Source organism: Myotis lucifugus, unplaced genomic scaffold (genome assembly GCF_000147115.1).
Source record: "Myotis lucifugus unplaced genomic scaffold, Myoluc2.0 scaffold_0, whole genome shotgun sequence".
Lineage (NCBI taxonomy): Eukaryota > Metazoa > Chordata > Mammalia > Chiroptera > Vespertilionidae > Myotis > Myotis lucifugus.
Window position 1 is genome coordinate 25,154,681 of NW_005871048.1, and position 12,552 is coordinate 25,167,232.

General features: G+C 35.0%; 1 protein-coding gene across 3 annotated transcripts in view; it reads left to right on the forward strand.

Annotated features, from left to right (window-relative positions):
• Positions 1 to 12,552, forward strand: part of TTC37 (tetratricopeptide repeat domain 37) — a 77,899-nt gene that overhangs the window by 43,885 nt on the left and 21,462 nt on the right. For all 3 annotated transcript variants that reach the window (XM_006081209.3, XM_023749847.1, XM_023749840.1), the window contains 8 exons: positions 1,629 to 1,722; positions 3,937 to 4,014; positions 5,498 to 5,622; positions 6,422 to 6,545; positions 7,889 to 8,110; positions 9,371 to 9,443; positions 11,909 to 11,962; positions 12,139 to 12,250. In XM_006081209.3, coding sequence (XP_006081271.1) covers positions 1,629 to 1,722; positions 3,937 to 4,014; positions 5,498 to 5,622; positions 6,422 to 6,545; positions 7,889 to 8,110; positions 9,371 to 9,443; positions 11,909 to 11,962; positions 12,139 to 12,250 — 882 coding nt within the window. The remainder of the gene's footprint in view (positions 1 to 1,628; positions 1,723 to 3,936; positions 4,015 to 5,497; positions 5,623 to 6,421; positions 6,546 to 7,888; positions 8,111 to 9,370; positions 9,444 to 11,908; positions 11,963 to 12,138; positions 12,251 to 12,552) is intronic.

Consider the following 12,552-nt stretch of genomic DNA (forward strand, 5'->3'; position numbering starts at 1 on the left):
CAAACAAATCATTTCCTGACAGTTTTACACAGTTACATTTTTAACTCAATAGTGGAGTCATAGTGATAAAAAATTATTTTAAAAATTCAACTACATGAGTTTAGCCAAAAATGAATAAATTAGGAGAGAAAAGAGGGAGAGCATAGTGTCTTCATCTGTCCTGCTAGGTGCTTCAGGATGAGTGGATGGTAGGTATGGTCTCCTTTTACTCAGTTTGACTCCATTTTGGTGCCCCTCTCCTTGTGTGGTAACTTGAGGGTTTTTCAAGAATAACTTGACTGTGATTTTCACCTTATGCTTTGATAGAATCTAACCATCACATAAAGTATGATATAATTTGCTAGGGCTGACCAGCAGCCCCTGAACAACAGATGAACAAATTGCTCCGACACAGTTTCACTGTGAAAGAGAGAGCTAAGGGACGGTCTGGCCAAAGGGACCAGGCAGCCTCAATTGCCTGCCTCGTTAGCCTTTTATTGCAGTTTTTATCTTTAGACTAGTGGCCTAATGCATGAAATTCATGCAAGACTAGGACAGTGGATGAACAGATCACTCTGACACAGTTTCACTGTGAAAGAGAGGGCTAAGGGATGGCCTGGCCAAAGGGAACAGGCAGCCTCAATTGCCTGCCTCATTAGCTTTTTATTGCATTTTTTATCTTTAGATACTGAGCAATCTTGGGGGTACAGGTGTTTACATTGTCCTCTAGGTAAGGGCATCCAGGGATTAAGCATAAGGATTCCTGTCAGTATCCGGGGGTTCGCACCTGCACAGACTTGTTTGGAAAGGTCAGGAATAATTAGGGGTGCCACCTCGACACTCCCCTAAGTCTCCCCTAAGTCAGAATTCTCATAAACAGGGCAGGAGGCCTTCCACACACTTCCCTTTTCTCAGAATGTCCTCCTTACAAACTTTCCAACAAGTCTTGTGTGCTCCCCAACAATGATTATACCTTATGCTTTGATGTTAGAATATAACCATCACATAAGCTATGATATGATTACACTATATTTTGTTAAACAGAGGCATTTGAAGGCTTGCTTCCAAAGGCTTTTAATTAGAGTAGATGTTTTCTTTGTACATCCTCAGATGCATGATCTCTTTTGACATGAAAATTTCAAAATGCTGCATTGGCAATACCAAAGTCATTCTCTGTTTCTAGTGTACAATACTGAATATTTAAAAAAACATACATAGAAATTGGAACACAACCCCCAAGAAAAATTAATCCTAGGAAGGTTTACGTGATTAGCTAAAGAACTGAATTTTCCTTATAAATCAAATGCATAGTTTTAACATGAGGTACATTTTCAAGTTATTTTACCATTAGGAATAAAAATGTTTAAACTTTAAAACATTTAAAGTATGTAGTAACTGTAAATGTTACTGAATAATTAGGAAGAATTATAATTTGTAGTAACTATAAATGTTATTGAAAAATGTGGAAGAATTATAAAATGATTACTGGTATTTTATAGTCAAGATAATCAGACTGCTATTCTTAACAATGCCAAAGATTTCAAGAGATAATCTGTTGTTTAAAATATTAAAGAATTGAAAATAAAACTAATATCTTATAAACACAACCATTATGTACATGTAAAGAGCAGATATTTTTGGATTTCCAGAAAGAATTCCAAACTATGCTCCAGCTCTCACAATGTTGAGTTATTTAAATGAACATCTACAGCTGAAAAAGGAAGCAGCAGATGCACTCCACAGGTAAACTCTGCCTTTAACCAAAATGCTGTCCTTATATGTTAGTGGCCTTTTTTTTAATTTAGTCTCACTCTCATGAAGAAGGTACTAATGAAATGTTTTCATTTTTTCCTAATCTTTTATTATCTATTATTATTACATCTATGAAGGTGAAAATATACAGTTCAAATTTTCAGCTATATTTTGGTTTCTGTTCCTTAATCTGAGGGAGGGAGGGAGGGAGGAAGGGAGGGGGAGAGAGAGAGAGAGAGAGAGAGAGAGAGAGAGGAAAAGGGAAAACCAAACTAAAAAACCCTCAGATTCTATTTTGGAAAAATCCATCCCTTTAGACTTTGTCTAGCTTTATTAAATACATATTTATTCAGAGAAGAAATCAGAACATTATGTATCTGTTTGAGCCACTTTAATCTTCTCTGTATGTACCCATCAGTAAGTGTTTGTTGAACTGCTGTGAATCCAGCAGTGTCCTGGGCTCTGGCAGCTTAGCAGTGAGATAAAACAGACACAGGCCCCTTTTCATGGAGCTCCTGTTCAGGTCAGGGAGACCCATGTAGGTCATCTGTGATGGTAGTAATTGCTAAGAAAGAAAATCAAAGTAGAAGACCAGAAATTACAGAGGCAGGCAGTGAATTTGAGATAGGTTTTAAGAAGGGTGGGGTTAATAAGGAGGCAAATGAGGCCTGGCCTTAATGAAGTGAAGCCACAAGCCATTTGGATGTCAGAGCGCTCCAGCCAGAAGGAACAGCAAGAGCAAGTGCTCTGAGTCAGGGGTGCACTTAGCATGTGGAAGAAACAAGGACATGTGCTCAAGTGCAATGACTAGACAGGAGAACAGTAGGAAAGGAAATAAACTTGAAGTTTTATTCTCTGCAAATTATTTGATTCGTGAATAAGAAAATAACTGTTGATCTTGTGAGGACCAAATGAAAAGTTAAAAGACCTGGTTGCATTCTTGCCCTCAATTTAAATAAATAGATTTTTAGAAGAGGCCTTGTTATATTAAAAAAAAAAAATTGAGATTTCCTAAATACTTTGCCATTTTTTTATGGATCTCTCTGTAGTTCAAAGGAGTAATCACTAGATGGTACTGGAGGTTATATAATGAAGTTATTTTTCCAGGTGTAAGTGGAGAGGATTATGAAAAACCACAATTATATTTCTTTCACTGTCACAATAAACTTACCAGTAAGCAAACTGTATAAATATGATAGAATACAACAGTGAACAGGATTTTTAAACAGAAAGCTAGAAATCTTTAGAGTGCTCACTACTTTTTTGGGGTACATATTATAATCACACATTATGAATCTGTTCCTGGTTATACCTTCAGCCTAAAATGGCAACTCCACAGTCACTTGGATATGTACCACTCTTTCTTACCTGTTTACCACTGTGGTTTTTGCCTTAAACAGGTTTTTGAGGCTTGAAACTACAAATTAGGTATTAAATCTAACCAGAAGTATAGTTTTTAATATAGTACTGTCTCTACAATACTCTCTCTTAGACTTCTCTGGCTATTTTTTGTTTTTCATGTAACATCAGGGGGAGTAGAAGCTTTTCTTGGATGTTTCTTCCTGGCTAATCCTCTTTAAACAGAAAACAAAATAAAATGAAATATTACTAAGTATTTCATTCCTTTTAGTTGTTAAACATTTCCCTGGTTGCCCAAAGGGGACTGAGCAGGAGAAGGTAAAAATCTGGGCTGTCAGCATGTTGGTGAATTAATTCTAAGCCTCTGAGGATTCCTTGTAACGCCTTCCTTTCTCTGAACTCAGTATTGCTCACATACATTTCTGTATGTAACTGGTAAAGGCACATGAAAGCAATCAATTTCCTGACTTCCTAACTCAAACTACTATTACATAAATATTTTAGAGTGCTTTCTATGTAGTTCAAATATGTCAAAACTTAAAACATCAACATAGTTGTTTTTCTATTCTTAGATTAAAATTTTTGGAATATTTAAAACTCACATATGATAAATGATTTCACTTATAAGATTCACTTTGTTAAAGTAATTTTCCTGACAATCTAAAATCTAAGTATTAAGTATTCTTTTGTAGTACCAGTTTAATAAAGTGTGAATAGGTGTTATAACTTAGCATTTAAGAATTAGTAGAATTAAACAAAAGCAAAAATCTGTAGATTCAGTTAATGAAGAAGGGTGAAAAAATGCTATTGCATATAGATAACTTAAAATGCCTTTTTTTTTTTTAGGGCAATTTTGTTGTTACAGAATGCAGAAGACCAAGTTAATTATCATGATGCAATTAGAAATTATGGCAGATTGTTATGGTAAGCATGTTTTTCCCCCATTAATTCTGTGACCTACATGATATTTCTGGTGAAAGCTATGGAACTAGTGAGGTGATGACAAGTTTCTAGAGTAGTGGGCTGCTGACATTCCGCCAGGATACATAATTCCCATAAAGGCAGGCTGTGTTAACAGTTTCCTGTACCTCGGACAATACCTAACTCCAGTGTGCTTTATGAGGAGCAGGTTTAGAACTGATGGCTGTGGACTACATAAGAGAACATTTGGAAGAGAGGCAGTTGCTGTCTCTAAAGTAGAAGCCTAATTAATTGGAAGAATTGGGTTTATTCTGGTTTTCTGTATATTTTTAAACGGGATGGACATTAGGAATTCAGAAACATTCTGAATTCTTTTGAAATAGTACATAAAAATGTCTGTGTGTGTGCATTTGGTGAGTTGGGAGAGAGCCACATAGCTTCCTTCAGATTCTCAGAGACTTCTTACTTCAAAAAATATTTTTTTTAAAGATTAAAAATGATTCCAGTTGTTTTAGAGGATAGAACTAGGACCAGAGAATAGGTGTCATGGGGGTAAGGTTTTAGTTGAAGCTAAGGAAGCATTCCTCAAGTTAAGAGCCGCCCCCAAATTGAATGTATTTATTCATAAACAGTCTAAAGTAACTCTTCCCTTTATCAAAATATTTATCAAATTTGATTTTACTGATTTTTAAAATTCTTTCACCTTTGTAAAATGAATTTTAGAAGCAAAGATTGCTTGTATTTTTAGTTCCCACCCACTCCCAAGATTAAAAAAATTTTATGAAAAGATTTCCAATAACACATTAAAAATAGAAATGGCTTCTGGTTATAGTGATGGATACTAAGAATATCAAATATACAATGTTTCTATTCCAGGTGATGGCAGTTTCTCTTCATTTTTAAATAAGCAAAACAAGTTATTTTTCTGTTATTAAGAAGTATTACATTTAGTATCAGATATAACAGATTTTTACTTTTATATCAATAAGTACAGAAAAGAGCATGTATAGTTTTATCTGGAATTTTAATGTTTCTATGTGCCCTCCAAACAAAGGCTAGCTTTGATTCTGACTAAGGAATTTTTTGACTTGTTTGGCTTGTCCAAGGTGCTGGAACTGTACTTATGGGAGTAATATTTAATGTGTTAAGCTTAAAAATGTAGATTTCTGTATAAAAGAACTTGGAATTGTTTTTATAATTTTGGATCTTAATTCAAGTTTGTTTTTAAAAAACACTTTGCACTTTAGCAAAACTAGTCATTTTCACATATTATTTAAAAGAAGCCAAGTGTGAAGTTAAATCCCCTTAGTATATCCTATGTGAAATAAGTGATACGCCTTTTATTTTAAGTTCTTTCTACAGCTTTAACTCTGATAGATGAAGTAAAGTTATTAGAAGAAACGTGGTATAATAATGTCTCTATATTTTGACGATGTAAGCCAAAATTATTTTTTATATTAAAAATAAGTTTTGTTTTGCTTCTTAGTTCCATTGGTGAATATGATAAAGCTATCCAGGCTTTTAAGTCAACACCCCTTGAAGAGTTAGAAGACATCATAGGGTTTGCACTGGCTTTATTTATGAAGGGTCTCTATAAAGAGAGCAGCAAAGGTGAGTATGTTGCTTAAAGCTGAAGATCACATCTTACTTTTCCAGGGTTCAGAGGAATTTGATCATAATGACCTTACATAAAGAAAGATGTAATATTGAGATGGGGTACGGGTTGCAATGTTTATGAACATCTGACTAGGAGTCAGGAACAATACTAGGAACTTTTTATCTGTTTGTCAGTTAGTAGGTTATTATGATGAATAGTCCTTATAGCAGTGTTTTATTTTCATTATTTAGACAAGGAAACTGAGCCCCAAGATCACTTATGGTTGACATGAGTTAGCATTTGAAAGCAGGTCTTTACTACTTCACAGTGCTTAAATGTAAATTTCTGATAAATGAAGATCTCAACCATTGTTAATGATAGTATATTTTGGTTTCTGCAAAAGTGATAATTGAGTGCATTTTCACATATATGGGCCCAAACTCTGTGTGTGCAGCTCATTGTAAGGATCTATTTGATGGAGTTGCTGGTCTGCACATGGAATTTGGTGCTATCTCTGTGGCTGCCAGCCTCCACTTGTTTTGAAGATGGTGACTAAGAACACTCTCAAGATTCTGAAGATAGATACTAGGGAACATCATATAATAATCCCAATGTTAGCCCCAGAATCACCTTGGAACAGCTAAACCAGTTAGATTATTACACATTTTTATTTCATCTGCTTGAAAATAAGGGAACAATAAGATACAGTTTTAGTTAGATCTTTTGAAAAATAGAATTAGGAAAGGAAAAATCTGATAGTCAATCAGGATTTCTTTTATATTGTTTTTGTTTGTTTTCAATCCTATATAACAGCCTATGAGAGAGCCTTGTCTATTGTTGAATCAGAGCAAGACAAAGCCCATATCTTGACAGCTCTGGCAATAACGGAGTATAAACAAGGAAAAATGGATGTAGCCAAGACATTGCTGTTTAAATGGTATGTGTGGTTGATGTAAACAGTTAACATGACTAAATACTTAAATAATGGTTTCAAATTTGGAGCCATGTAAACTGAAGTTTGCAATGCTTTAGGAACTGTTTGGTGAACAAAAGAGATTAGACCCACCTGGTTCTGAACTGATGGTCACAGGTGGAACTAGAGATTGTGGCTTAATTCTTAGTCCTGGATCCATCCAGTCCTTCAAAATCATCCTGTGCACTGTGTTTCATTCATTTATTTATTTATTTAATATATTTTATTGATTTTTTACAGAGAAGAAGTGAGAGGGATAGAGAGTTAGAAACATCGATGAGAGAGAAACATTGATCAGCTGCCTCCTGCACACTTCCTACTGGGTATGTGCCCGCAACCAAGGTAAATGCCCTTGACCGGAATCGAACCTGGGACCCTTGAGTCCGCAGGCCGACGCTCCATCCACTGAGCCAAACCGGTTAGGGCTACTTATTTATTTTTTAAAAGAGTAATTTATCACCTGATCTAGTAGGATCTTAAAATTTTAATGAAGGCAGTTGTAACTGTCTTGTTTTTGGCCTTTTGCATCCCCAAAGAGATTTTTTCCTTTTTCAAGTTAACATGATAAAGTTAATTTAAAGTTGAGTCTTTTTTAAAAAAATGCTACCAATATAACTTGTATCTATTTCTATATTTTGAGCATAAGTTAAAAATAACAGCCGATGATATATGTGGTTATTCATATAGTATTTTTTGACTTCTGGATTTTTTTTTTTTTAGAAAGTTAATCTTAATTTTTTCAAAAGCAATAGATAATTAAGATAATGCTATTGGACAGTGGTTATCAACTAAGTGCTTTATTGGCATTTTCATTGGTACAAATACTCATAGTACAGAATGGTTTCCCCATTGCAGGAAGAGTGCATCTCCTTCCCCCACCCATTATATGCTAATGACGCTCCTCAATCATTGTAAAAACACAGAATTACCTCTATGCATTATTTTGTAATGTTTTGAATATTTCTATTACATTTTAATAAACTGTTTAAAAAGTTTTTAGATGTTCTCTTTTTTTTATGGTACAACATTTGTAATCATTATTAGAAATATTAAATTTTTTCTGAAATTTAGATATAATTACCAAAAAGTAAATTTGGCTATTGCTGCTCTGTGAAAGGCCAGATAGTCAGGGAAATTGCTGTTACAAGAAGCCAAGCAGTTTGTTCTTATATCTATCTCAAAGCTGGGCTTAGTTTGGTGAATCGTTAAGTAAATTGCTTTTCCTACTAGATGTTAAATATGTTGTAATAGATAGGTACAGACTACTGTATTTATAACTAATCAGCAATTAAAAAATATATTTACAGCTCTGTCTTAAAGGAGCCAACCGTAGAGAGTCTTCAAGCCCTGTGTGCCTTGGGATTGGCAATGCAGGATGCTACACTGTCAAAAGCAGCACTTAACGAGTTACTGAAGCACGTCAAACAGAAAGACAGTGATTATCAGAGGTGCCTTCTTACTTCAGCGATTTACGCGCTGCAAGGCCGCAGTGTGGCAGTGCAGAGACAAGCATCTAAAGCTGTTCACAGGTAAATTCTGTGCTTGTAAACTCAGGGTTGAATTATACTTGATGAGGTGGTCTCTGACATTTGGATCTTATTAGGAATATAAAATGAGGTGGTGCACATATACATTTGGAAACCAAAATGTGTTTTTTATGAAATTGCCCATAAATTCATATTATTTCATCTATGACGGTTTTTTTTTAAAGTCAGTTAATAGAAAGAGAGAGAACAGAAATTTTGCCCTTCTCAACTTTTAGTATGAAAGCCCTTACTAATTCTCAAGTTTGTGATGTTGTCAGGTTGTTATAAGATACTGTCCATTTTGATGGCATTAAGAATATTTTGGCCACATAAGCATTCATTAACGTATTCAAAGTTTGGAATATAGAAACCTGTTCTCACTAGCAGCAGTGGTATTTATCTTCAGCAGTAAAGTGTTATATCATGAGTTTGTTTTTTTTCCATAGCTCTCATCTCTTTATGTTTTCTTTGGACACATATATTACATTTCCTTAACCTTTCTTAATTAGATCTTATGGCTTTATAATCATTACATTGCTGTTTTATTTTCTTATTTTCATAAGGATTTTTGTATGAAAGAGATATAAAATATGTTTTCTAAAAATTGAGACACTTTCAACCACACATGGACAATTATATGAAACTAGAGGCCCAGTGCACGAAATTTGTGCACCAGATTGGGGAGGGTCCCTCAGCTCAGCCTTGTACCCTCTCACAATCTGAGACCCCTCAGGGGATGTCCAACTGCCGGTTTAGGCCCAATCCCCCAGGAATCCCTGCAGGATCGGGCCTAAACTGGCAGTCAGACATCCCTCTCGCAATCTGGGACCACTGGCTCCTAATTGCTTGCCTGCTTGCCTGCCTGATTGCCCCTAACCACCTCTGCCTGTCTGCCTCATCGCCCCTAACTGCTCTCCTGCCTGCCTGATTGCCCCTAACCATCTCTGCCTGTCTGCCTCATCGCCCCTAACTGCTCTCCTGCCTGCCTGATTGCTCCAGCTGCTCGCCTAGCCCCTAACTGCCTCTGCCTCTGCCTCCGCCACTGCAGCTTCGTCTGGAAGGTCGTCTGGAAGGATGTCCAGAATGACATCCGGAAGTTCTTTTCCATTCTAATTAGCATATTACACTTTTATTATTATAGATTGTTTTAGCTGTCTAAAGGATTTTAAGCTTAGGTACTAGATAAAATGCTGGTTGCTTGAACTTTTTTGTGGTTAAAGTAACTCCCATCTCTAAGCCCTCTGCTTTTGATGATCTCTGTAGTAACCCAGCTGATCCTGCTCTTTGGTCTCTGTTGTCCCGAGTGGTTGCTCAGTATGCACAACGAAATGCAAAGGTGAGTAACGTTCTAAATTCTGGCAAAAAGATTAACTAGCCTGTGATGTGGTAAATAATATAATTTTAAAGTATTAGCATTATAATTCTGCAAAATAATTAACTAATGCAGCAAGGGAGTTCTGTTATTTAACCATAATTTCCAATAGTTACTCAAGAAGAGTACATTGAGTTTCTTCCATGTACTCTTGTACTGCTTTGGGTGTTATGGACGATGCAGAGAATTAGATGGACTCTTGAACACATACAGATTATGTTAATGACTATGTGATAAGATTATGCTTATAATGTTGTCACTTAATAAGCATTAGCTATTGTGTTTTGAATTTCCAAAGATAAATTTATTTGAAAGCTCCTTAAATATAAGAATACAAGAACTAGAACACTGCCAGTGTTTAAAAATGTAAATCTAAACAGGATTATCAATGTTCTATACAGGCTATTACATACTGTACTTTAATTCATAAAAGCCAGATATATTCCAGGAGCCAATGAAATATTTTGTTAACTTCTTGAGCTTTCATTGTTTATTTAACTAGTTGGTAAACATAATGATAGTAGCTAATATGTTTTGAACACTTACTACATCTAAAAATTCCAATATCTGAAGTCTGTGTGGGCCTGTTCGTCTGTTGTTCCTACTGGCTTTCACACACAGTGGCTTTGTTTACTTGATTGTGTATACTTGAAAATAATTAGCAGCCTAGGATTAAGGTACCTTTCTATAGATAGAAATTACACTTATTTCTGCCAGGTGCTTGAGAGCTCCACCAGTCTGGAACCACCTTAAACAAAGTTGAGAACTTGAGGTTTCTGGACCAACTAGACTACTCTGTGCCTGGATTTCAAGGTCATTTGAAACCTGGTTTACTTCTGATTCAGCTTCACCTGAGGGATCTCAGCTTATTTTTATATAGGTTTCCTAATACTCCCCCTTTTTATGTTAATACTGGGCTTTGATTTCAGTCCCACTAGCCCACGAGTCCTTCAAAATGAAAATTCAGATTTGTTAGGATCTGCAAATGGCAGAAGACCATCATTATTAGACACTGAAAGGAATTAGTTATTATGTTCCAGCTACTGTGCTAGTCATTTTTGTGTGTTTTGTTGTTGAATCACAACAACCATATGAAGGTAGGTCCAATGAATGTCCATTGTATAAAGGAGGACACTTGAAAATAGAGATTAAATAACTTGTGCAAAATCACAGTTAGTGGCTATGGTAATGTGTAATCCCAGATATAACTCCTGAATCCTCCTCCTCTGCTGTGTTGTCGTTCTTGTTTTTAATCCATTTTCTATTTGTTTTATATTGACATTTTAAAAAGTTTAGTTTTAGCATTCTTTTTTTAAAATATATTTTATTGATTTTTTTACAGAGAGGAAGGGAGAGGGATAGAGAGTTAGAAACATCGATGAAAGAGAAACATCGATCAGCTGCCTCCTGCACATCCCCCACTGGGGATGTGCCCGCAACCAAGGTACATGCCCTTGACCAGAATCGAACCTGGGACCCTTCAGTCCACAGGCCGATGCTCTATCCACTGAGCCAAACCGGTCAGGGCAGTTTTAGCATTTTTTATGTGTTAAAATACTATTTTAAAACATTTCTGATACACTTATACACTTCTGATATTAAGTGACAATTATAGTATACTTCTGACTTAAAATGAAACCATCCTTATTTTTTTCAAGGTAAAATATGTAACTGAATTTTAAAAAATGAAGGATTTCAAGTCACCTTTATGAAAACTATTATGCATATGTTTGTTTTTTTAATATATTTTTATTGATTTCAAAGAGGAAAGGGGAGGGACAGAGAGAGAGAAACATTAATGATGAAAGAGAATCATTGATTGGCTGCCTCCTGCAACGCCCCACACTGGGGATGGAGCCTGCAAGTTGGGCATGTGCCCTGATCTGGAGTCAAATCGTGGTTCATAGGTCAACTCTCAACCACTGAGCCATGCTGACCTGGCTGCATATGTTTTTCTCATTTTAGTATTGAGTTGATTATTGAAGCAATGATGAGCTTCATTAACTTTATTCCTCTGAACTTTATTCATTTTACTAGGGAATATAGAAGTTTTTAAAATACTATATTTTTGTGAAGAAACCAATGTTAGTTTATCTTTTAATAGGTTTTATGGTCTCTCACCCCCATTCTTTTTTTCTCTTTCAGTCTTCCTTTTACAGTCTTTTATATTGTTAGAAAATGTGTATATTCATTTAGTACTATGTAAAATCATATAACTTTTAGATCTTTACTGAGCAGAGTTGAAATGATTATAGTAAAAAAAGAATTTTTTAAATAAAAATATTAACTGGTCTTTTAAAACAATAATAAGTTGATACTTAAGGAGTTTAAAAGTTGTGAGTGTGATAAAACCAACCCTTTCACATACTTTAATGGAAATTTTGATCAGTTTTAAGTTTTATTTAAAAATTAATTCTTTTTTATTATAGGGAGGTGCTGTAGCAGGAAATGTGGCTCATATTCTGGACTCAAATCATGGAAAGGTTAGTTTGTCCTAGTAAAGGAAATGTTGTACTTGTTAAGTATATTTTATGAAAGAATAATTCTTCTTCCTAGGCTTAGGGGTCACATCATATTCAATAAAGTCATACTTTTAGTCACTTTGAATGCAGGTAGCTTTGAAGAGAATTGGTTAACACCTTTCTTTTCTCTTGTGTAGAAGGCATTACTGTACACTGCAGTAAATCAGTTGGCTATGGGAAGCAGTTCAGCAGAAGATGAAAAAAATATTGCATTAAAGACCATTCAGAAGGCAACTCTCCTTTCTCCAGGTGAATATAATACAACCCACTTCATTAATTAGGATTCTGTTCATCTTTCATTTGTGATTTATAGGAGCAAAGTTTGTATTTTTATGAAATAAGACAAGGAAATTTTAAGAAAATATTTGAAGATTTTGCATATAAATATTTGATTATCTACATTTGGCTAGTGGTAATTAAGAGGTAATCAGTTATTGAAGCAGGCTCAAGAGAATGTTTGCTTGAAGGTAGTTTATTATCTGTTATTGAAAATCTGAATTACATATTTTCAAGAAGTAGTTTTTATTTCCTATCAGGCTTTAATAAGGTTT